The sequence below is a fragment of the Salminus brasiliensis genome, chromosome 12 (assembly GCF_030463535.1).
Source record: "Salminus brasiliensis chromosome 12, fSalBra1.hap2, whole genome shotgun sequence".
Classification (NCBI taxonomy): domain Eukaryota; kingdom Metazoa; phylum Chordata; class Actinopteri; order Characiformes; family Bryconidae; genus Salminus; species Salminus brasiliensis.
The window spans coordinates 30,339,812-30,367,330 of record NC_132889.1 but is presented as its reverse complement, the minus strand read 5'-3'; the positions used below and the strand labels follow the sequence as shown (position 1 = coordinate 30,367,330).

The window sequence follows — 27,519 nt, the reverse complement described above, 5'->3', positions numbered from 1 at the left end:
CTGGCTGAATTCAACAAACAATACGACTTATTACCCCTAATGTGTGTTCCTTTAAGATCTTAAACAGAACTGTGTCTTAGCAATCTGATAGCACAGTGGGTAATGTTACAGTCCTGTATCCTGATGTGCCGGGGGCTCAATTGCCTGCTCAGAAAGTAACGCTACTATTTTTGGCTCCTTTGGGAAAAACTCCTAACTATGTTTTGTTTCCTCTGGGAAAATATAATACAATCTCTCTAGAAAATACTGTTTGCAATACCTTGTGAATTTAATTAAAAGTAATGCACGTCTCTGCCCTTTTGCTGTGCAAACCAGCCCACCCCCCTCCACCAGCCCCTTTTGAATGTATGCATGGTAGAGAGATGCTTGAAATGCCTTCCATAGCTGATATAGTAGGCTTTATTTAGAGTTAAAAAGCCACAAGAAAGAGATGCTGAGAGAAGCCAAAAATAAAAGGGACCACATAAATTAAAGAAAAAAATAATACAGCCACTGTAAGCAGTGATTACATCTGACTCTCGGCCTCCCGGGTCTGTCAAGTGAGGGATGAGATTTTGTATTCGTTCTGGCTCATTCCGTTCCCAGCACGGCACCAACAGTTCTTTAAGCTGGACCGAAGGAGAGCGAGAGTGAAAGACACTAAATGAGAGAAAGAGAGAGAGAGAGAGAGAGAGAGAGAGAGAGAGAGAGAGAGAGAGAGAGATTACGGAGAGACTTGCATTGTAGCCTGGTGACGAATGGCGTAAGTGTTCAAAACAAGACAAGCTGTTGAGCCTTCAAGCACTCAGGTCGATTCCCACTCCCGACCCTTATGAGAGAGAAGATGTAACAATGAAACAGTGAGCTACTTGCGAGGTGCAGAGAGCATGCTGGGAAACCATCTGGTGCATGTGAGCCCTGGTGCCCACTGCTTCCACTCGCACACATATACACACACACACACACGCGCATACACACCATGTACCGCACTGAACTGCAGCTTTGATATGTAGGTCGCCTGTTCACTTGAACACTGCATTCAGGATGACTCGGAGGCTGGAAACTCAAGAGCATAGAATATCCAAGTTCCAACATGGAAAGATGGAAAGATGTGCTTGTGAGATAAGAGCAGATATCATAATGAAGAACACTAAGTATTGTCCAGATTTTAGACAATTTAGACAATTTTTGAATTTATGAACAATGAATACCACTGCCATTGTGCTGCTGCTCACTGTACTGTATAGTCAGCTTTGTTAGGCAGTCATAGAGAGTGCTAATGAATATGTATAACTGTATCTTCAGTGACCTCTAAAAATGGAACATGCATTGGAAAATTACAGAAAGGCCCAGAGAAACAGATTAGAAATACATTAAGGGTAATTTACGGAATAAAACATGTCAAATGAGGAGCTAAAAAAATGATGGTAGAATGTAGAAGTGATGTAGCAGTCAACACAATACAGTAGTTGCTGCAAATGAAGTCAAACTACTACAAATTCAACAATCTACAAAAAATAGTACAGCCACAAATGGCAATCTGCCGGCCCCAAGCTCTATTTTACAATTATACAGCAAGCAGGTTTTGTTATAGCTTCAATTTTTGATTTATGTCCTCTAGGTTTTGCAGGCATGATACAGTGAACAGTGAGCAAGCATTGAAAGACTGTATTTCTACTGCGGAAGCAAACACTGTCATAAAGCTAAATAGCTGAAAGCCTGTGCAATTTAGCAAACCATAATAGAAGTACACCTGCTATTTCATATGGTTTGTACTTAACTGTTGTGAAGTCTAGAGATGCTAGAGTTGATGTTTTCATTTGGATAACTGATGCATGATTGCTAATTGTGACTCAATTTGCCACCCAGGTGCTTGTTGGTCTCCCTTTGCGCACCATCAGGTGCAACGTTCAGCCATGTAACTCCTCTGCTGCATCCCTCCACTGGCTTCCTGTAGCTGCTGCCCACATCAGATTCAAAACCCTGATGCTGGCCTACAAAGCCAAGAATGGACCAGCCAGCCCCTCCGTACTTGATGGCAATGGTCAAAAGCCGATCAGTACTGAGAGCCCTTCGATGACCCGCCATCCCTTAAGAACCATGAAAGACAAGCATTCAGACTCTCCAAAGTGGTGCAACGAACGGCACCAAGAGTCGCTCACTGTCTTCAAACGCAGACTAAAGTCCCACCTCTTCTGAGAGTACTTGGGCGAAGTGTAGTGTGGAGTATTATGGTCTCCATACTTACCTTTGTGTTTAGTAGTATCTAAGCTTAGAGGTATCTTTGGATCCTAGCTTATATGAACTAGCTAAGGGTATTTTCTGAGTAAACAGTAAAGCACTTTTGTAAGTCACTCTGGATAAGTGTGTCTGCTAAATGCCTTAAATGTAAATGTAAGACAGGTTCCCCACACGCCAATTCAACAGAAATTCAAAATGTACTCAAAGTGTAATACTGAAAGAATGTGCCAACCATACTGACGTGACGTGTTGGTGTGGTGCAACAGATAACACCAGTACCTGCCACTGAGCTGCCACAACATGTGGGAAACTGGGGTTTGATTCCCAGTCTGGGTGACTGTGTTGCACTACACCAATAAGAGTCCTTGGGCAAGACTCCTAACACTACACTGACGCACCTCTGTAATACAAGTAACCTTGTAAGTCGCTCTGGATAAGAGCATCTTACAGCTAAATGCTGTAAATGTAAATGTGTAGCAGTGTAGCATTAATAGACATGATCCTCAGCTGCTGTAAACAAACTTCTCACTTTTTCGAAAACTACCCTGGACGTTACAATTTAGTGGCCAAAACAAAAGCCATAGTTGGCTTCTAATTGTAATTTACAGCACTATTTACTGTACTGTTGTGTACATTTCAACAGCAGTACAGAACTGCTGCATTATTTGAGGTGGAATGGAAAGTTCGGGGAAGAGGTGAAGCTTTAGCTTAGATTTTGCTTGGACCCTCGCTGTAAACCTGACGCAGCAGCAACAAATGGCTCACAGTAGCTAAAAGGGTTTGTTAGTTAATGTGTCAGCTGACAAAAGCATCCCATTACTCCATTGTATTTTTTTGGTAAGATATAGATATTGCGTAACTCCCATCCCGTCTTTACTGTGGAGTTACAGCTGGTTAGAAACCGAACTATGGTGGAAGTGTTCTGTTCTACTACTGAGAGAACCACACTTCTTTCTCTGGTTTTAAACCAGCTCTGAACGCTGTATCCATAACTGAGGAGGACTCGGTTTAACTGCAGAATTGTAAAGGAACCAGCAGCTAAAATGGTCAGGTAGGTCAGTCAGTCTGGATTGTAAGATATTAAACACTATATTGTTTAAATCAGTCAAATTTAGTCAAATTATAGAAACTGGTACTAAAAATGTGTGATTTTACTGGTGTTTACTGTTGTTTATTAGCATGTCTAACAAGTTGTGGGGCTGTATTATGTTCTATTATATTATAGAAAGACAAAGATTTGTTTGAATTACCCCCCTTGTGGTCATTTCACATTTTAATAGCCCATATATAGACATACCTTTCATGAATTGCAAGGTTTGACCATTGCTAAGCTTTTCAAATACCTGCTGAAAGCTGGCTGGCTCATTTAGTTTTGGCCCAACCCTTGAAAATGCTCTATATGTTTATACGATTCTGCCCCAACTTGCTGCTTGAATTGAGTGGCACTTGCTATAAGGAGAATAAGAAACAGCAGTGTTAAATCTGAAGCTCCATTCCAAATTATGCCTAATGAAAGAATGGGCGGGGCTAAATGTTTAGCTTTGTCCTTAGCCACGCCCCAGCTTCCAGCTTCCAGCAGAGAGCTGCTGGAACGTCCAGCTGGCATCAAGGGGCTGTTTGTGTTGCACAGCATCGGGGTCAAATTAGATGTTCTCTAGTTACGTGGCTCACTTAGAGGCATCTCATCAGTCCAATCTTCTATTACGTCACTCTTCTCTGGTGAGTCTGTTGGACGATAGCCTGGTAGCATGGATGCCATGGAAACTGAGATAGCATGAGAGACGGGGAGGTACCGGACTTCGTGTGGGCTATGCTGTGAAGCCCATGCCCATCGATTGGGAATACAGAGATTAATGAGATAACCTGACCCTTGTGCTCAGACTCAATTCTTTAGTTCAGTCCTGGCTAATTTACACAGTAAAAACCTTTTTGCTCTTAAAAGTTGCACATATTGCTTCACCTGTCATTCCTTGATATCAAAGCAAAGTCAGAACAGAACAAAAGCCAGACAAGTCGATACAGAATGTGAAATTACTGGGAATTATGAACTTGCTTAGTAAATAACTACATAATTAAGCCATTGCATTTTAACTGTATAGCAAAAGTAAAGCAATACCTCTCAGCTTCTAAAGTTTAAACTAATGATTACAGAGTAAAACTGAACCAGACTCCGAGGTCTGTTTGTAGCTGAGAGTAGAGGAATGTGTGTGAATGTGTGTGTGTGTGGTAGTGGTGATTGTATTGTGTAAGGGCCTGGACACACCAAGGTGACAGGGACAAACTAGCACTGACTAAGACCAACTGATGACCGCCATCCGTCAGCACAGCTTAACCTCTTATCTTCTGTGATAATGTGCACCAACTACAGCTGATGGCCTCAAGCATGTACAGTCTTATGCAGACGTTTGGGCTTCCTTTGGTTTTCTCTACAGAAAACACACTTCTGCATATTTACTGTATTATTACTTTGCTTAAGTTGATGAGTGATGGGACCAGGAGAGGTTAAACATGGGCCCCATCTGGGTTGTACACTGCACATGGGGACTAGAGTGGGCTGTAACGATGGGGTCATTCAGGAAGCCCAACCAGTACAAACCTACTCAGAGCCCATGCCCACCTGGATCCCACCTAGCCCACATTCCACCCAAAGAATGTGCAAAGACTTCACCCAAAGCAGAGTTGTTACTAAGTTATGACACTGGGGGGAAAGGCCAGCAACCACTGGTGATTCTGAGGAGTCTAAAAGGACCAGACACTGTGTGTGATTTTATGTGCGAGTCGGTGTGTATGGAACTGAGCCACTCAGTGTAGGAGGGTGTTTATGTGTACTTACATAGTGGTAGACAGCAAATACTTGCAGAAGACACAGGTGAGTGCGTGAGGGGGTACTGAGAGAAAGTGTATGTGTCGCCGATCAGGCCAGCGTGTAGGAGGGTCTGAGTGCTCATCCAGTTGTGGACAGAAAGCAATTGCAGAGGTTACGGTTGTGTGAGCAAGAAGACCTGAGTGCATGTGTGTCTTCTGATTACTGCCAGATGATCAAGAAATTGTGTGTGAGACTGAATGAGGGTCCAGGGTGAGTGCACAGGCAGGGTCTGTGCAAAAGGCAGAAGGGACATAGTTTATCTAATCAGTCCTTCTACAAAGTAAATCAGATAAGCCTCTGATGGAACTGAACAAATCCATACAACGTCTATCAGCAACCAAGCCTCTGTTCTTCTAACTGTGTTTTTCTGCCCTCATCTTCCAACCTCAAATCCATACCTGTACCATGTCTCAGAAAACATACCAAATTCTAATTGTACCTTTTCTTTGTTGAAAATTCAAATATTGAAGTATGTTATTTTTCAAGAAGGTGACATAGCTGCAGTAAACAGCATTTTGATAAGATGTACTGTGTCATAAATCCATACATTTGTAAACAAAATAAATATCAAGCATCCTCAAAGTGCAAAAAAAGGTACACCAGCTAATTCTTAGTAGTTTCTGAGAGGTGTTTTTATAATAATTCAAATATCAATTGCCCCATGGCTAAAAGAACTAAATTAGCAGCTAATGCATGCTTAAAAATGACATGGTTATTAGATTCCTCTGCTATAGAGCATTGACATTGACAAAAAATATGTCCCATCTGACTGAAGCAGACCATGGAGAAAAAAATGTGAGCAGGTATTTTGTTCAGAATGGCTAAAGTTGCTAATTCCACTGTTTTTGCCATTACACTTTATTGACAGGTGTTTCCCTCACTATTTTTGGTTTTGACACTAAGTAGGAATTTAATTTAACATTTTAGAAGCACATTGACTGTTGTTCAGTGATGTCTCAATTAGGTTATTGTGCCCTGATCCGATCCAAGCCTCCTAATGCTACATATCAGCCGATACCAGTCCGTATAAATAATACAGCCATGCAGTTTAGATAAGATGAGCTGCTGATTAATACGTTCAGTGAAATCCCTTTATTAATTTCTATAATAAGGCATTCCGGACTGATGGGTTTGGTTTAGTCGAGACTTTTCTTAAACTGACTGTTTTATAGTGTGTTTAATGTCTTATAATCCAGTCTAACTCTCCTCCCTGACCAATCAGCTCCGAGCTCCTTTACAATGCTACAGTCAGGTCACCTTCTGTGTGATTGAGTGTGTAGTGATACACACTCTGCACTTATATCTGTTGTTTGTTGACTACTTGTGTGTGATAACTGGTTTATAGTGGGTGAATATGCTGTGATTTGGGTTTATATAGTGTGTGTGTATTAGCATTAGCATTAGCCTCCACTCTGTTCTTAATAAGCTCTTCAGGTCTGCTTTTAAAACAGCGAAAGGCAAGCGGTTCTCCTGCTGGTAAAACAGAGCACTTCAGTGATAGTTTATTAAAGGTTTAGACATTATGGTCTGTTTTCATGTTCCACTGTGAAATTGCTCCACATTGCAGACTCTCAACTCCTTTGTTTGCCTTCTGAGATCGTCTGCACTGCTGCTGGCTAGGCAATAAGGTCTGTTAATGGAGCCCTGAGGACTTCAGATGGCGATCTAAACACTGTTGTTAAAACAAACACTTGAACTGGATTGATATTAAAATAACCAATACCCAATCCATTAAAACATGCCTGGATCTACCCCATCCCGATCCGCTGGGTTGGACCGGACATCCCTCTTGTTGTTTTTAGGAAACGCAATTTAAATGTTACCAAATAGTAGATATAGTTTTCAAAAAAGTCTGTTCAGGCCGATGACTTCAGTTCCACTTTTGTTTGACTGTGGAAAACGTGGAAGTCATAGAACCATTCGCTTTAGTTCTACAGAAATTACGACAGAAATGTCTGCCATGTTGTTAAATTTGAAAACAGAGTCTGCACAGTAAAGCCTAGATGCAGAGCCAGACTCACCTACTCATTTTGTAGGCCTGCCTCCTTCTTATCCAGCCAAGGCTGTCAATCACTTCTTTCCTAAATGTAACCCCGCCTTTTTCCGATATAGCAGAGTAAGGGTTTAAAAACTGATTTCTTGGATTTCTGGCCAATATCAGCACAAAGAAAACTAGTTGTTGGAATTAGACACCAGAGATGGAAAAATGGAGAGAAATGAGATGGAAAATGGGCTGTTTTGTCATTGAAATATATGGAGATGGGCGGAGCTACACACCGTACTGCACCCGTCCATGCGCCATACAGTCATTGTTTTATACTTTGTGACTGAGAATGACTTGAGTCCAGTGCCTAAAAAAATGCTGAGACCACACAACGGGCCAGGTTGCCAGGCGATCCATGACCATGACATGCTTTGCCCTTTGCCTATGACAAGGCCAATGTCCATAGCCAGCAGCAGCCCAGTGCTGACCTTAATCCTCGACCTCAACCCTAACTCTGTTCACTCCAACCTTTGGGAGGTGTTTTGTCAGAAAGGAGAAGCTTTCTACCGTTTCTCCACTGCGGGCTGCTATCCTGACCTTGAGGCGGTGTTGCCTGGCTACACTTTTAGCCGCAGGGCTGTTAATTGTGATAAATGAGAATGACATGAGCTCCACAGATAGAGGAGCTAGTCAATATCATTTATGCCAGGACTCTCACGGTGTGGCTGGGTAATTAATAGGGATTGTAAGCCGTAGTATACCTCTGCTTGTCTGTACATGCCATTCAATAACTGTGATGCTGCCAAGCCTTGGGGTAATGGGGTGCGTGGGTATGTGTTTGGATGTGTGCGGATTAAGTGTGTCACTGGGTTTCTGAGTAAGCGGGGGTTTGTTCTTTGCTCGGTTCTCAGTGTTTCGGCAGTGTTTGCATGTGTACGGCCGAACAGTGTGACACTATAGACTCTGTAATATCCGTAATGAAATTAGATATCAGGAACAAGAGCTGTCTCATTTATGGTAATTAACTTTTGTAAGTGCTTGATGCACTAAAAATTCTGATGGATTTAATGGATTGATTGTGTTGTGAAAGCAGCATTAACACATAGCATTAGCTAGACACTTGTGGTATGAAAGTGGCAATATGAAGATATCCAAATTATCTGTAATCGTTACCATCCTACGAAATAGATTTAGCAATTTTCAAAAGTCTGTCAGTAAAAAAATGATTAAATATAGTATATTGCTTTTTACAAATAAATCTTTTCTCATTAATTATGTTAAAGAACACTTAATTATATAGCAATTCATAACTTAAAGCTTTGTAAACATATTTTGTGCTTAATGCATCTCAAGAAATGTTGCCAGCACAAATGGCAGCCGTTTCTTAGCATCATTCCTGTACAAATACAACCAAGGTTTGTCTATTTGGACCTAATTAAGCTCGACTCCTGCCAAATTCCACTGCTATTTTCAGTTACGCTTGAGTGTTAAAGCACCATATGCTCCTCCCTTTCATCTTCAGCGTAACGAAGCTGGAGACATTAACCTCATACATAACTTATCACTGCACATATTTACTCCAGCTGACCGCCATATAGGCAGAGCTATGACTCACGCTTTTCCCCTCACTTTCTATTTCCTCAAACGCCTCTTTTATCATAACAAATGGCTTGTATTCCAGCAGACCATTCGTCCTCATTTTCCAGAAAGGTCTCTCTAAGTTTGTGTGTGGAAAAATGTGGGGGTTTCACTTCATTTTTTTTTTTTTTTCATTTTTCTGGCCAGTTCACCCAAGGTTTATGCACCAAATTTTATGATTAACTAGGCACTTGTATAATCATTAAAACACAATTACATGGGAGCATCCATCAGTTAGAGCTGAAATTCAGACACAATCGTAAACGCAAGCAATCATGACTAACTAACTGCAGCATCTAGAATCTGCATCACTATCTAACGTATAGTTCCAGTCCTGAAGAGGTGTCCTGTCGGGGTTTCCTGCTCTAACACGCCTTCTTCACCTTGGGAAGGCCTTGTTATGTAGTGGATGACTTGAATATGACATTAAGGGTGGATCTACCCTTTAAAGTTTCAGTATGGCCAGAGTACAATCTAAAAGGTATGACAAATATAGTATATTAAGATATAGGCCATCACTAATCCCAGTGTGCATGTGGATATGCGTGTGTGTCTGTCGGCATTCTCAAAGGCTTTTGCCATAGCACTGTCTGACATACACACATACACACACTCATAGAATTCTGGAAATGGAGCACATTTCCTCAAGGCACACTCTATCGAGACTTGCTGTGTCCTTGCTAAGGATCCTTTGTGCTTGAGGCCAAGAAATTACCTTGATCAACGGCAGAAGGGACATCCTCCCTTCTCCAGACCTGCTGTAGCAACAAAACAGGGTCAAGTGGCTCCACTTGACTTTACCCCATTAGTGCCACTCGCCTGACCTGTGACAGATAATCCGCTCTTGTAAATTTGCCACCCTTTCACAGCAGGCTTGTGCGTTTACGACTGTTAAAGGGCATAGGTTATCATTTATCTGCACGTTTCCTGGCCCTGTGCACACTGACACTGGCAGAGTGTCCCCGGTCAGGAACAGATTTCTATCCGCTGTTTATGTTCACATTCAGCGCTAATGTATAGCACAATAATACGCTGTCCCGCAACCATAAAATACCTGGAAGTGAAAGTGCTGATCCTGAACTGGACAGCGCTTCTTTTCTCTGTGGCTTGTTTACCATATCTGCGCTTGATTGAAACACCCTATGAACGGAAGGGGAGGCGTGAAAGCACATGTGCAGCCTACACTTTTGAAGATGCAGATTTTTTAATGGCTCTTTTAAGGGACATATGATCATTGTTAGGTAGAATATTAAAACAACCATATGTAGCAATTTTCCCTGAAAATAACAGCTTCAAAAGGCCATTCGAATGGGCTTTCTGTCATTGTCACTGGAGGCACACTAATGTTAGCCAACTTGCCAACCCTAAACAGTAGAAACGACCCCTGCCCTGCACATCGTAGTGGTTTCCTGCTCCAGCACACACCCTTTATCACAGGAAGGGCTTGTTAATTAGCTGATCAGCTGGATCAGGTGTGCTGAGTGCAGGGTAGGCACTTAAATGTGCAGAGCAGGGGGTCTTCCAGGGCCATTTTTGCACCTTCATCTTGAAACATGTGAACAGATAGCTAGCTAGGCAGAGAGAAAAATCCGCACTATGCCTTTGTTTTCAAGTGCGTATCATTTTTCTTTCTTTTGTTAAATTGCTGCTGATTATTACCGACAAAAGCAGCTTAAAATTTAAAAGACAAATAGTTCAGTCTTGCCAGGGGGAGAGCATGATTCTACATGGCTAATTAGTGGCTCTATGATCTCCTTTGAGGGTGCATCTCCCAGAAACACTCAATCTCCAGAAAGTTTGCAAATAAGCAGAAACAAACGGCCGAAACTACAGAGCAATCTGATCAAACAGCAGAGAGGGAGAAATGCCTCTTGGGAACGGTTAAGTTCTTTTGATGAATAGACGTTTGCTCTGAGCAGGATACTGTTTTTTTTTAATGGGTGGAAGTGGTGGGCTTGAGCAAAGACGTGGTAAGAAAACTGATGATGAGGTGGAGATGTATTGAATAATGATGGCTCTCACCTTTCTGCCTGAGCTACTCGACTGCCTGGCACCAGCTGTTTGCATTTTGCAAAGAGCTACTGACAGACTGATCCAATTAATCCACTCATTCCAGTTAAATGCAGGATCATTTGGACATATTGCGTACTGGAATGTGGAGCTGCAGTGCTACATTTGGGCTAAGGCTGCTAATAATGTGAGGTATCATCATTCCAAAAAAACACCACAAACTATGTACTGACACTTTGGGCATGTGGGGGGGGGGGCAATTCCAAAAACCCCAAAACTGTTAGTCCACAGTTGTGACTCACTGTATTTACTAGGGTTGCGCCGATCCATCTTATTTTGTTCCAATACAGATACCGATACAAGAACTTTGCATATTGCATACTCAATACCAATCCGATACCATTGTTGAATTCATAAACCATATCACTTTCAGGGAGAGACTTAAGGCATCAGGATTGATGTAATCATTACTTTACTAACTGACTAAACAAACTATGACAATAAATCCAATTTGTCTTTAAAATGGACCTAGGCACAGTGTTGTCTGGGCTCAGGACTGTGAGACTAAAGAGGAGCTAGCAGCTCATTTTACAGTTTTCTGCACGCCAACATATGGTTCTTCAACTCTGGTTGGCCATTTCAAGCCTGTGGAATAGCTGACACAGAGAGCCACAGAGCCCCCCAGCTTTGAACTATGGAGCAGTAGAGCTGTATTCTCTGCTCCATCCAGTGCTTTTAAGATGAGTTGGGGAGTTGTGGATGGTGGTGTGGTGGTGATCCCCACATCCAACATCCTGACTTTACTAATGCTCTTGTTACTGAATTCAATCAAATCCTCATAGCAATGCTCCAAAATCATGTAAAAAGCCTTCCCTGGACAGTAAAGACAGTTACTCCAGCAAAAGCAGGATGCAACAATGAAAGAGCAGGTATCCCAATACTTTTATCCATGTAGTGTAATCTCACAGACTCACGGAAGGCAGGGCTGGCCCAAGCCTTTATGGGGCCCTAAGCAAATTTTCATTTGGAGCCTCCGACACCACCACCTCAGCACCAGAATCTTTATCATTTCATAGGGAGAGACATATTGTGCAATTCACTGAAGCGCTCGGGCCTTTGCTGACCACCCAAGCGGCGCATAACTGCATTTGCGCAACAGTGGCAGCAGCCAACAGCAGGAATTGATTAACCTAGTATTAGTGTGGCAACAATGAAAATGAATTAATATAAAAAATCGCTTTTACCTGTGTAACACCACTTTCTTATATTATTCAGTGTTATTTTTTAAAATATGTATTTTTTTATCATGATATCTTAGTGCTCTTGAGGGCCCCCTGGTGGCGTTGGGGCCCTTAGCGGCCGTGTAATTCATAATTCAAGTATGCCCTGGGCCGGCTCTGTTTGAACGCACATCCCGAAGAGAAGAGATTGCACTGTAAAAACACTAGAAGTGCTGGGCCACATTCACAGAGTCCTCCTGGAAAGGAAACAACTTCAAAACGCTTGTTGAGTAAAGTACTCATCTCAACAGCACCAATTCACAGAAAGCATCTGCACTGTGGGTGACTTACAAAAGATCCATATCACAGTCTTTGTACTTGAATTGGTCCCTTTCCTTTTACAAAAGAACGCTCCAACCTATTTATTCAAAAGGCAATCTCTATAAAATAAGCCTTTAACCAACAGCACGACTTAAACAAACAAGCTAGAGAGCAAGGTCGGCTTCAAGTGTCCATTTCCTTATCGGATGAAAGCTTTTCATTCTTGTCAATAAAACCTTCTGGCCAGTCTTTATCCTTTCAGTGATTTTCTCCTCTGGCTGTTTGTGGGTATTTCCTCCGCTCTGTGGCAAGGCTAATTAAGACCACCTTTTAAACCCTCAGAATATCACCTCGCAAAATGCTCTGTGTTCTCTTGCAGCTTCAACTAATGATCCAATTAGGAAAAGTGATTTTTTTAATCATGGCAGATTAATAAAGGGCTTCTATCCTGGTATGTCTGCTGCTTTTGAACTTGGCTGAGATACTCCAGGTCTTTCTTAATGTACCTAAAAACTGGGCTGACTGAATCAATTCAGCTGTTGTATTCACATAGAGTCCAGTCGGAAAGTCTGAGACCCCATTTTTTTCATTTAAACCCGGACCATTAACAGCATAAAGTTTCAGAATTTCAAAACATTCAACAAATACAAAAACAATTGTTCAAACTTAAGCAAAGTCTGAGAATCCAAATGCTACAAAAAGTCTAAAATTCATGTTAAAATGTCAAATTTCAAAATATTAAAACAGATGCGAATGCAAAATTACCCGTAAAATGACCCGCTAGTGCTGTCGGCCTGGTTCAGGACACACATGAACCACAGATTTATCACCAAAGTCTGACCATTACATACAGTTTTACTGCCACTGTTACTTTTCACAGCATTAATTCCCTCAGTCTCGACTCAGAGCTGCAGTGAAAACATACAGACTGAGCCGCTGTCTGTCACCTTTCCGAAGTGTGTGGATAAAACATCTACAGTTTGTAAACGTTGAGCCACGAGAGCCATAAGGCAGCGCATCGAGCTCGGCCGCACATCTGCAGAGACGTCACTCTGGTGTGTGAGTGGAGAGCAGGGTTCTGTTACTGGGAGGCGTGGGAGTCTCGTATGTAAGTAAGTCAACCTCAGAACAACAAAGCCCACTATTAACTTTTACTGTGGAACAGAATGAAGGAAAAACGGGAGAGAGGCAATCACTCCACTCAACCGCTGCATCACATACAGACTGTGTCAAAATAAAAGTCACCATTATAACCAAAGAAACACACCATGTCAAAATAAAAGTCACTAATACAAACAAACAAGTAGACTGTGTCAAAATTAAAGTCACTAATACAATCGAACAAGTAGACCGTGTCAAAATTAGTCACTACTATAAGCAAATAGACCATATCAAACTAAAAAGTCACTAATACAAACGAACAAACAGACCATGTCAAAATAAAAGTCACTAATAGAAACAAACAGTCTGTCTCAAACTAAGTCACTAATACAAACGAACAGTGTCAAAATAAAAGTCACCAATACAAACAAACGTACAGACCATGTCAAAATAAGTCACTAATACAAACAAACAAACAGACCATGTCAAAATAAAAGTCACTAATAGAAACAAACAGTCTGTATCAAACTAAGTCACTAATACAAACGAACAAACAGACCATGTCAAACTAAGTCACTAATACATAGAAGCAGTATCACCAAACACTTTTAAACTGAAAGATAAGATTACTGTCTCATACTTGTCTCCCTTTTTTCTTTTTTTGCTGATCTGAATAACGATCCAAGACTCAAAAAAACTTGATCCCATTTGAACCATACATTTTGAAAATTCACAGTTTTATTAAGTATTATTTTTCATAACAACATCCTTATCCCACTGCGTCACATGGCTTCGCATGGCTAATTGTTGAATTCAATTGAATACACCAGCATGACTGGACGGAACTTAGACTCGAGAAAAGCTAGATTTATTATTTGAAGAAAAATGTATTTATAAATTCATAAATCTACAGCGTATGAGCAGTTCAGCAACCCTCTCCTTTACACTCAGACGACTGGTTCCAGATAGCTGTACTGCAATGCAATCTTCTCCTGTTCTTTTCAATTACACGCCCTTCTGCTGATGTCTTTGGGAATATTTTGCCATTTAGGTTTTGTTATTTTAATGAGACTCTAATGGCTCCTAAACCGACATGTAAGTAAATGCTCTCGTATCTACAGTGAGCTTTTACCATAATAGCAACCAACACTCCCTCGACAGGCAGCACTGAATGTGTAAAGTTTTAAACAAAGAATTAAAGGCTGATAAGATAAGACGCTGGGCTGGCACAGAGTCAAGCTATAACATCACTACTTTATTGTCACAGCGGCGCTCAGTGATTTAACAGAACTAGGCGGCTTGTATGTTCTCCCGCCAACGGCCGGACAAATTGACCGTATTTGGCTATTAGAGCAAAGTAATGTTCTAATCATTTTAGTAGCTCAGTCCTTTCAGCACTTCCTCCCCCACCAGGAACACCAAGAAGCTCTTCAGGGTAGCATTCAGATGAGTTACCCTCATACCTTCTAAACACTGCCTTTGGCTCAGTGTGCTTTAGGCATTCCACAAGCAGAGTAAGTGCAGACACCATTGAGAAATGCTGAATTATGGTCATCATACATAATGCAGCTGTAAGCACTGTTTTTGATGGGGTGTGGCGGGGAGGGGGGCGAGGTGGTGGTGGGGGGAGTGCAGATTCAGTGCAGAGCCTCTGAGATCAGCATTCTGAAGCGATAGCGAAAAACAGCTGAGAAAGAGCCGAGAGGAAGCGATTAAGGCTGGGATGAGCTTCAAGGACGTGGCTCAGGTCCAGTGAGCGCTCCTTAATAAGTCATTTGACACATTTCTCCACTCTCTGGAAACATTACAAGAGTACTGCATGTGCAGAGCTGTGTACACTGTATAGTAAATAGAAATAATAAGGCTTAGAACAATATAACCAATAAATATGGTTTATTAATAATACATATTGTATCGTCATTTTCATTGGAGACTGCATGTTTAAGAAGTTATTTTTTTCAGGATTTCTGCACAACTCAAAAAAATGAATAAATCAATAAATAGTTTAATTAATTCAGTCACCACAGATATTTTTATTATTCATTTATTCATTTATTTATTTAAAATAACATTTTTAAAAAGACTCAGAATTATTTCATTTACAGGCTAAAAACACAAAAAAATACTAATAAATCAATTTTGTCTGGTTGAGTGTTTCATTAATAAGTCATTTAAGGTGGTTTGATTTGAAATGGATGACTGAAAAGCAAATTTCTGGTTAATATTTCTTTACAGTGGTGGATCCAGGGGCCACGTCTTTCCATTTCGAATTTCCATTTTGAAATAAACAAAAATTAATAAATACACCCTCTTTGTTGTCTTTTTTTTGTACCATGCATGTATTATAAATATATATATATATATATATATATATATATATATATATATATATATATATATATATATATGTTTTTTTTAAAAATGTCCACAAAAGTATCACAAATCCATGTATCCAGCATCAGCTAACAAATCCATAACAATGTTTTGTAATAGCTTTCAGTGAGGTAGATTTTTAGATGCCTGGTTCCTATCACCACTATTGTAACCAATTTTGTATAGTCACATTTCTCTAGAATAGCACATGTAACATCAAATCACTGTGAATGGCTTTATTTACACCTTATTGATTAAATTATTCTTAGGTTTTGAAACATTTGTGTAGTTCCCCTTTAAGGTTGTGATAAAGTCTTCTATTATTATGATGAAAAGAAATTATATAAAAAAAGATATCATTTACAAAAAAACAGCTAATGAATCTGGCATTTTCCTTGACCCCTTAAAAAGCCTATGGCCTGCCGGCGGGACCCAAAGGGGGTATTACTCCCATTACCAGAGAATAGCCCCACTAGCTTCTACAGACGTCCCTGCAGTTACTGAGTAATACGCCTGAGTGTGTAATAAGCCTTGCCGTGATAAGAGGTTAAAGCTATGTGACTCACGATGGCAGTATATGTGGCTGTTTTAGGTGCACCTAGGCACTGCTAGTGCTGTGGTGTTGCTGACTTTTAGGGCATAAAAGCCAAAAGATGATGGCCTGAACCAACCGATGCTGAGAGACTACTGTGCTCTAAGTGTTCTCAAGTGCTACAACAACCTGGCACATTCGGTAGCAGAGATTTTCTACTTCATGCTGAGCGAGTTTTGCAAGGAACCGTTTCTTCTCCCCCCACCCCCCCCCCCCCTACCCACATCTCAGCAACTTGATGGCTGCTCGCTTTTACTGACGCAAAGCATGTTGCGATAAAGCCTCTTTCCTGGGCTCTGGGGGACGGGTGGTGTGCACCGGGGAGGATAATGAGATATTTATACCTCTCAGCACCGTTGCAGGAGAGAAAGCAAATACCTCGCCTCCCAGCGCGAGCGACTCGAGCTTGGAAATAAATAAAAGAGCCAGAAACGAGTGGAGCAAACTAGCACACAGCAGCCCAAGCACTGAGCCACACGGGGATGCTCCCAGATGTGTAAACAGGTATTGGGCATATCCATTAAAAAACCACTACGATTTCTAAAGGCACAATAACACATACCTGACCATATACAGTATGCCATAGCTGATGTGTGATATTTGGTAAGAAGACGCACGGTGGAATTACAGTGACATTGTTTCCTGAATGTAAAAATATCTGATGTACTACACCTTTTCAGCTTTACAACTACTTAACAGACCTACATCCTTTTAGGATTTATTAGTTTAAAGAAAGCATGCAGCTAATAATGTAACCAAGTACGTATGTAGCTAATATACCGAGCTATGCTAGCTAGTTAGGCCTTGCTTGTGGTAGACGACCTGTCAAGATACAGAAACTCTTACCACACTTACTACAAAGCTGGTAAACGGTATAGATTTCAATGGTATAGATTATAACTGCAACACACTACTGCTACATAACAGGTTGCTTATTTGCACTATGATTGTATGAACAGCTTTACAGATGTTCATTTTCTGTAAATGTTTATATTATCTGTAACTTTCTGTACATAATAGTTTGTGTATATGGTATACTCAAGTCTATTCAGGCTACATATGGCGATGTAGGATTCATACTTGTACAAATACAAGGTCTAGCTCCCTCAGCTCTGTGTTACTTTTAGTATTTTTAACTTATTAAAATAAATATTTTTTTATTCTGTTCATTTTTTTATGTATTTGTCTCTCTTAGTGTAATACTTGTTAACAGTCTGTGTGCTTGTTACATGTCATACTTGTGTTGCTCTCGCCAAGTAAAAGTACTTGGCAAAATAAAGAGATTCTGATTCTGATTCAGATTCTGATTCAGATTCTGATTCTGATTCTGATTCTGATATATGGATGATCTAAGTTAGCTGGTTGTTTGACCAGGCGCTGTTTTTCATTTCATATCAAACAAGAGCTAAATCCGACTAATACCAACCTTTGACCTCCCGTCTTTTGAGTCGAATGCTTTGCTTGTTAGCTTGCTAGCTAATAGTAAAACTAGCAAAAAAGGCATGTTTGACTAAAACACGGCTCAATGACCTCAAATACGGACAGATAAATTACTGTAAACAACAATACACTTATTTCTGTCACATTACAGAGAACATACAAGTATATACGGATTAATGTGTACATAAAAAGGTAATATATAATAACACATCTCTCTATTTTTATATCAGTTATAAGACTGTTATTAGATACATTTGGTAGTTTTTCTATGCTCATATACACTTTCAGTGTATACATTTCAGTCTTTCCTAAATGTTTAATAAATAAACAAGTATATATTTTACATTTCTTTGTTTTTTATTTTGTTGAACTAACTGTTACTGAAATTGCTATTTTTTAATACCAAAATTCATGTTAGTTCATGCAGGTCATTTTTAATGTATTATTTATATTAATAATACTATTTTTTATTAATTGTTGTGTTCGTAGTAATAATCAGTCACAAGCAGAACTTATCAGTAAATAGAGTAACTTTTTCTTGTGCAAAATTACATTGTTTTGATGTAAACAATGATATAAAAAGTTGTTCAGAGTGGTTTAATGTGAAATCCTGTAGAAACTGTAGAGAAGCTACTGGCTTAAAAACAGATTTATGCTGGCCAGGCTGGTTGTTTGGGGCATCAAGGGGCATTAAATGGCACTTTCGTATGTCCAGCGTAATATCAAAATACCTGTTCATGGGCGAGTTCTTGTATGTTCCCAAGTTTACTATTCTAACTAGTCACTTATTTTGTAAGTAAATCGAATATTGAATATTAATTCATTCAGATTAAGTCATTCCTAATAGCATTCAGGGTTTGAAGTGAAATTAGGCGACATCATGATCATCTAGAGTTAATCCCAGTATACTATTTCAGACTAGACTACAGTCGTCCCCCTGTCCCAATGCTTTGTTACGGGAAGGGGTGGCTGCCACGTTCCATCTATCAGGCCCGTTGGCATCGGTAGTGCAGAGGTGCAGAGGTCTGTGGGGATTGCGTGAAGCCCTCCACACCTGACTGCTCTCTGATGAGTTAATTAGATCAGCGTGTTCACTGAGCTGTACTGGATTGACTCTAATTACCCAGGAGTTGTCAGTGGTTAAGCGGGGTTGAAGGCCTGAATGGAGCCGGGTGCGCACCGCTGGGACAGGTTTGCGCCTTGGAGACAGCACGGAGGTCACGCACACACACAGACTCAACACAGTGGCCAGGGGTTGCGTCTGAACTAAGGTCACACACAGTTTAGGCCCTTTTTTTTTTTAGAGCTCGTAAATCATATCAGAACAACTGACTGACATTTGACCTCTGCTGAAGTTTTCCAAGAACCACAGAGTGTAACTTGCCTTCGTGGTTTGTTTTGACACAACGAGAACTGACACACTGATCTGGTTTGAGGGGAAAGACAGATGTTAACAGTGTTTGGTTTTTTTGGGGAGGTTTTTTTCGCACGGAAGTACGATAACGTCTCTCACACGCTCGTGAAAGGCAGCCTTGTGTTTGCGTCTCCTCTTCGTCACGGTGGGATCAATTTCTTCTGCCTTCATCTTCATCGTAATCTCTGACACAGCCACGTGTCAATCATTTCAAACCCACAAAACCACGTGCTTAGTGCTCGAGCCTTCTTGCCATTTTCTCAAAGTTAGTCACACTTCGAGCAGGAGGGAATATATGTGGGAGTCGTATCACTCGATTAAGAAGCTCCTTCCACTGCCTGATCTTCGGAATAGAGGATGTAAGTATGAATGGCAGGGCAGCGTTCTCCGTGATCTTCAAGCTTGTTTGATTGTATTCGTGACTGTGAGGAAGGGTTCGTAATAAAGGTTTCACCATGTTCTCTAACTAAAGGTGGATATTTCATACTTGATAACTTCATAAAGGATCACTTACCCCTTCCCTTATCTCTCTCTCTCTTTCTCTCTCTCTCTCTCACACACAGCTGCTCCTCTCTTAGCTCTTAGCTTAATCCAGCCCAATGACTGATCATCCATTTATCTCTTAAAAAGTTGATTCTGAGCTTCGTCTTGTTTGAGTCTAAAGCTCTCAAAACTACACTGAGATACTGTAAGGGGAAAACACTGGTTCTTCCTGCCACCACACATTTATCTGGTTTACCTCCCTAAAATGTAAGGATGTGTTAGCTAGCATTTTAATCACAGAATATTCTAGTGATTAACGCTATTAAATTTTTATTAGACTGAACTGGACCACTAATAATAACAAAATAAATTACAATAAATTACAAAATACATTATTTGAATTCAATTATATTAATAATATTTAATTATTTTATTTTATAATTTGATAAACAATATTTTATTATTTGATAAAAAATAATATCCCCTGCAGCAGGGCTGGGCTATATGTCATAAATATCAATACTTTCAAAACTATATTATACGAGATAAGAAAATGACCACATTCGTGATATCACACCAGCTATTCAGGTTCCAAAAAGGATGTAGAGGAGTCATTTCTGTGGATACGGTTTGGTTTCCGGAGGGACAGTCTTGTGCAAATGATGCTGTAGAAACATCGCAATTAAAGGAACAGGACTTTATTTTGCCGGCTCAAACCTCATAATTCAGTGCAGTAATACTTATGTTTATAATATTTTTTTTAGTTACTTTGATAAACAGTTAGATATTTATCATTTAAATATCCAGCATGCTGTGTTTTTTCCAGTGTTACAGATAAATGCTGATATCTTAACCCCTAACGCAAAAGGCTTATTGCACATGAAGGTGTATTACTCAGTAACTACAAGGACTTCTGTACATACTGGTGGGGCTATTCATTGGTAACAGAAGTTTGTAATCACACTTTCAGTCGGCAGGCGAGCCCTAGGCTGTATAAGGGGTAAACACTTTGTTATGGTTTTCAACATATTTTAATGCAATCGCAATTTCTCTTAAACACATCGAGATATTGAGTTTTTTAGTCATATCGCCCAACCCTGCGCTGCATTCTTTCCTGAAATCTTCTCAGAGTTGGTAACAGTATTGATTGAATACTGAAGCATGTACGCAAGCACAATGACAGCTATCCATGCTGAATTACAGCCTCCACACCACAGGGTTAGTTTTGTCTCTGTGTTACACGGTTACACGGCTTCTTAATAATATGAAGAGAATCCTTGCTTAGTATTTTTGAAAGCAGTAACAGTTTTTAGGTGTTTTATGTGTAGATTCTGTGGAAACAGACATCGTAGATGTCATATAAACATACATAGTAAATATGCATGGCTACGTAGTTAAAGTGCTGGGTTACTTATCACAGGATTGTGGGTTCGCTACCGCCATCTGTTAAGCTGCCACTGTTGGACCCTTGAGCAAGGCCCTTAACCCTCCCTGCTCTAGGGCAATGGAAGATGTCTGACCCTGCACTCTGACCCTGGCTTTCCAAGTTAAGATATGCAAAAATGTGTTGCACAAATGTGATATGCAAAAATGTGTTGCACAAATATAATGACAACAAATGTACAATCTTACAGTTAATGTTTTTTTATTTTGTTGTTTTGATTTTAGATCGTCTACTTATGATCAGAAATGAATGTGTCTAGTCTTTTAGACTGGACATCTGGTTTGGTTCAAACAACAAGGAATTTCTATATTCTCTACTTATACTATATATATATATATATATATATATATATATATATATATATATATATATATATATATATATGTTTTTTATAATAAATAAATATAACCAAATATATTTTAACATGTTAAAATAAAAACATTAGATATCTAAAAAATGAATAAATAGTTTAATTAATAAATAAAATAAATAGAATACTAATTTATTTATATTACATTTCACAGACTATATATCCTATATTTGTATCACAATTTATGCAAATTATATATTTTTTATTATGTATTTTTTATCTCTTTACATTAATATTTTAATTCATATATATATATATATATATATATATATATATATATATATATATATATATATATATATATGCATCTAAGCATTTCCCTGCTTGTTAAAAAAATAACCATTCATTTTATTTGATGTTTTATTGAATTATCTGTGCTTAAATCAGTTTACCAGACCTTTAGTCAACTGTCACAGCTAGAAATTAAGTCATTTTTTGTTGTGCTCCACATATAAAACCACCTGTCCATTAGAACATTGCTCCTCAGTATAAGAACCTGCTGCCCTGGTGAACTTCTATGTGATGATTTGAGGATCCAAAGCTTCATCACTGATCAGAGATGCTGGTGTTAAGTTCTAACTGAGCCATGACTGAGAAACTTTCTGTTCTCTCTGAAGTCAAAGCAGCCTCAGCTCTTCCTCCTCTTCACTTACAGGCAGACTGATGACAGTCATCTCTGCTCGGTGAAATTTCTTGTTTGCGGAGAAGCGCCAAGGAGCTATAATAAGCTCAGGGCACAGATGAAGACTGGTGGGTTGATCGAGTCCAATTTGTGCCTATGTATCGCCCGAGAATTCAATCGCACACCCACACGGTGCTGAGTCACAGTGGCAGCCCCCACCCCCCCACCGCCCCAGTCTCACCATAATCGTTAAGTAATTACCGCGGACTCTTCTCCTCCAAATCCCACAGCCTAATGAGATTTATATGGCACCTCTTATAAATATCATTCTATTAGTTGGGCTAATGGGCGTTTAAATGAAGACTGGCTTGGGTCCGGGTTTTTTAAGGCAACCGTCTCAGTCATATTTATACTTTATATATTGATGTCAGGAGCCAGACACCATAAATAGAGAGGTACTGAGAAAAGTCTTCGTGGTGATCGTTAGCTAGTATAAACACTTCGCCATTATTTACTCAGTTTCAGAACTGAATGGAAGTCAGTGTGGATAGAGGCTCAGCTCATGGTTACTGCTGTAAAGCAGCACCGCAGAAAGGGTCATATGATGAACTATATTGGTCATTTATATTTGCAATTTCATAACCAATGCTAAATCTGTGTTTACAGAGGCTTAGCTCATGACTAAAGGTGAGAACTAGCCCCACAAAAAAGGACCTATAGACTAGTACACCAGTTTGCCATAGAGCTACATTCCATAACAAGGCTCAGCTCATGGTTTAAAGGTTAATGATAAAAACTAGCGACATAAATTGGGGCTTTGGAAATAAATTGGTAATTATTTAAGTTTTAAAACTAAAGGAAAGTCTATGCTAACATGCTCTCCATTCAATATTCATGCTGACAACTAGCCCCGCAAAAAGTCTCTTATGATAAACAATGTTGCCATATAAACTTTAATAACTGAGGAAGGCATTGACAGAAGCTCAGCTCGTGGTTAATGAGAACTAACCCATAGAAAGGCTCTTGCTTTTGCCATTTTTCCAAAAACTCAAAACTAAAGAAAAGTGCCTGCCAGCAGAGCCTCCATTCATGGTAAATGATGGGATTGAGCACTGTTATGATAAACCATTTTTCATATTAGCTAATTCTATAACGAAGGCTAAGCCTGGGTTGTTATTAGCTCAGCTCATGGATAAGGATGATAATTAGCACCATAAAAATAAATAATAATAAAAAATCCATCATTTCCTCAATTTCAAACCTAGTAAAAGTCCCTGTTGGCACTAGCAGACCCTCCATTCGTGGTTAAATAATAAGAACCAGCATCACAAAAGAGTCTAATAAACAAACTCTGCCATATAAATTCATCATAACGCAGGATAACGTTAAATCAGTCTATGGTTAAATTTTTAAATGAGAAGTGGTCCATTAAAAGGGTCTTCACGTTCAAAAACGGCTGCCATCATTTTTTAACTATTAAAAATAAAAAGTCTGTGCTAATAAAAAAAGCTTATGATAAATAAAAGTCGTAAAGACCGATAACGGCCAGACCATGCGGACCAAACTGGACTACACAATCGTGCGATTTTGGAAAGTTCTGCTGAAAGTTTGCCGGGCTGTTCTCCCAGCCCACCGTCTGCAAAATCAACAGACCACCCTAATACGAAGCCCACGTAAAAAGCCGACTCTCACCTGAGGGTGCAGGACGCGGTGCATGGCCCTGGAAAGCGCGCCGTTGTCTCTCCAGCAGAAAGCGCTTCTCGGCCAGTGCGGACGCTCCTAATCGGCTCCTGGAGCTCCTTCTGTCCTCATATGAGCGCGCGCTGACAGGTCAGGAAGGGCTGATCGATCCCAGAGAGTGACAGAAGCCTCTGAGTCGTAGCCTGTAGCTCGGGCGGTGCGCAGATGGTGAGGCTACATCTTCGTGTCCCGCGCTGTTAATTGTCGTTCCGTTGGGAGCGAGAGGAAGTGCATATATCCCTGGTGTGGAGAAGTCTCGAGCGGTTTAGATCCGTGGGCTCGGTGGCGTGTCAGTGGCGCTGTCTTTATGTCGAGACGGCGCGCGCATGTGTCTCCCCCACACAGAAAAACAGACCCGATGCGCGCGGGGTGGACTCGAAGCAGCTCGTGCGCCCCGCGGTGAGAGCTGAACTTTTCAGCGAGCACGGCCCGTATCTCTCTCTCTCTCTCTCTCTCTCTCTCTCACCGCTTATTGGTGGTCTCAGGCTAACAAACTGCAGGCTCGCTCCCATCTACACGCGCGCTTCGCTCCATGTCATTAATACGGACGGGGCGCGAGCAAAAGAGAGAGAGCGATGTAAAAGAGAAGGGAAAGTGCAGAACACACACACACACACATACACACACACATATACACACACACACACACACACCCACGAGCGAGGAAGGTGGTGTTCAGCCTGCAGAGCAGTACGGAGCTCGAGCGGGCTTGTGCCTCCCAGACCGACCGGTTAAACCGTCCTGCGCACTGTGAGCAAGCAGCGCGAGCAAGCGCGCGCTATACTACTGCACCTTACTGCACGCAGGGACGCTGATCGCAATACACACACGTGCGCGCGCACACACACACACACACGCGCGCGCGCGCTCTCTCTCTCAGCATTGGCCATCCCTCCAGTGCGATTCTGCGCTTTAGCTGTTTAACACTGTCGCCCAGTTTCAGTCATCCAGAGCTGGCTGAGGAGCACTGTGGAGACAGAGCCTGGTGTAGAGCTGCTCCAGTGTGTCGCAATTAGAAGCACAACAAAGAGCATTAGTCTGCTTTAGGCTGGGTCAGCCTTTATTATGGGCTCCTGTTCATTTCAGAGCAAGGAGCCCCTATAGCCCCCCCCCCCCCCCCCCCCCCCCCCCCACTGCCCCCAGTCATATTACTGGACATTTGTTATACCTCTATGACTACTATGACTAATGAATTTAATAAACACGAACACACAATATTGACTAAGTGCGAAAGTGACCTTTGATGACCTTTTGATGATTTTTCTGAAGGTCCATCATCAGGGATATCAGTCTAAGATGTATTTTTTGCCAATATAATTTATAGCCTTTGCACAGAAGTACTGCATTTCACCCATTCGTGGTAGTAAACACAAGATACAAGGTGGTGGGCAGCCAGGAAGCAAGTGGGGGTTGGGTACCTTGCTCAAGGGTACCTCAGCCATGAATGTCGCTGCCAGTCCAGGGGATCAAACCATCAACCGTCCAGGCTCAAGCTTCTCTAAACTTTTTTCCTTCATTCTTTCTTTTATTTTATTATAATTGAATCAAAGGACATAAAACTGCACCCCCTTGAAGCTCAGGGGCTCTAAGTGACTGTCTTTGTTGCTTAGAGTGAGAAATGGCCCTGGGTGTCCTCGCAGGAACATACGCTTGTTTCTGTTCATTTATTTATTAGCATACAGTTCTGTTCTAATGAGGGTATGAGAGGGCTTTTCTTTTTCTCCACAGGAAGCAGCTAGCATTTGGAAATTAACGTCAGCATGAAATGAGTCTAGTTCCACATGCTGGTAGGAACTGACAGCGAGCAGAAAACCTGTAATAACATCCAGGCTACTGCGATGGATGAAAACTAATCTAATCAACACTTACGGATAATGTACAGTATACAGAATAAAACGCTCACTGTAAGACAAGGGCAATTAGCAGCAATTACTCCAGCCACTGCATTATACAATGCTTTCTAAAGTAGTGGCATTTTGTATTGTTATCAAAACACAATTCATAACTTTATATTTATATAATGTCCCCACACTTGTATTGTATTATTTATCTACAGCTCATTTGTGCTGTGATGTGCACCTACTACATGTAAAGATACACAGATCAGCCATAACATTAGCAAAAAACACTGATTATCTTTATCTACAGGCATCTGTCAAGGGGTGGATGTATTAGGCAGCAAGGTGGTGTGTTAAAATCAGGACAAATGGTCAGGTATAAGATTCAGAGCCACTTTGACCAGGGCCTGATTGTGATGGCTAGACGATTGGGTCGGAACATCTCCAAAAGGTCTTGTGGGATTTTTCTGGTATACACCTGTGGCAGGGTCATGGACACCTAAGGCTCACTGATGCGATCCATTGAGGCCCGACCTCATAACTTACAGGACGTAAAGGTTCTGCTGCTAACGTCTACAGGACACCTTCAGAGGTCTTGTGGAGTCCATGCCTAGGCAGGTGGTACTAATGAGCCCACTGCTTTCATCTAACCACTACTTTACTATTATTAGCAATACATATTGTCATGCAAAAACCTTGTATCTTCAAAACGGCAACTTTACGAGGAAAGGGAAAAAAAATGAATAATACAGTAATAATACAGGTGTGGGTCCACTAGTGTTTTGGATACTAGGCAAAATGTCTATGTGTTGTAGAAATCGTGACCCCAGGTTCCAATCACCACCACTATAAAGAAATCTACAGTCTATATGTTTCTCGACTGTGTATCATTTCACATAAAACCTCTCTGTATAAGTCTGTTTACAACTCAGTCACTGGATTATACAGAAACTCAGAAAAACAGACACAATTCCTCTTAAATTCTAACATTTAAAATACAGCTTTACCTTGGTAGCTTAAACCAAACATGGTTTGGCTGCGATGCCAAAATGTAAAATACATTTATATTAATTTAGTGGGAAGGAACAGCATGTTCCAAACAAAACCGGTGTGAAATGAACTGTGAATGAGGAAATGAAAGGTAATTAACAAAAACTGATAAAAGCACAACACTACGCTATTCCGACAGGCTGCTCAAGCCTGCGCAAAGTCACTTCCCCAATGTGATCCTCAAATAACAGCTAATTAGCCCACTGCAAAATCCAGCGTTTTAACTTCTTTGACAAGGAGCTTGACCTGCATCTCCCAGAATGCATCTTTTACAGCAATCTGCTGTAGTTAAGGAGGTACAGTAGAGTGCCGCAGTGTTTCTACTGTATATTTACATCAGTTCTTTACAGTGTTTGCAAAAGGCAGAGGTAACCTCTTAATACTCCAAGGCTTATAACACACAAGGTGTATTACTCAGTAACTACAGAGACTTCTGTACAAACTGGTGGGGCTATTCTCTGCTAATAGAAGTGGCTTTTTAAGAGGTTAAGAAGTTTTCGCTTGAAGCTTTTAACCTCAGATAGTTTCAAGTGTCTTGAATGTATCTTCATAACAGTATGCTGGGTCTTTCGAACAAAAAAATGAAAAATAAAATGGACTTCAGTAAGCAGGAAAGATGCCTTAGTACCATATTGTGAACCTCCTAAAGTAAGTAAGTAAATAAATTAATTAAAACTTTGATAAAAATCAAATCTTTACATTATGTAGACATGCTTTAATGTTGGAACATTTCAATTTCCAGGATTCTGACATCCTTAAACTCATTACTCCAAATATGATATGGAAAACACTT

The 27,519-nt window shown here is 40.5% G+C and overlaps 1 protein-coding gene across 1 annotated transcript in view; it reads right to left on the bottom strand.

The window, feature by feature from the left end:
• The window catches only part of crhr1 (corticotropin releasing hormone receptor 1), a 178,728-nt gene extending 154,159 nt beyond the window's left edge, over positions 1 to 24,569 (bottom strand). Inside the window, exon 1 of the mRNA XM_072692993.1 lies at positions 23,791 to 24,569. Coding sequence (XP_072549094.1) covers positions 23,791 to 23,814 — 24 coding nt within the window. The 5' untranslated portion in view covers positions 23,815 to 24,569. The remainder of the gene's footprint in view (positions 1 to 23,790) is intronic.
• Positions 24,570 to 27,519: the final 2,950 nt, after the last annotated feature.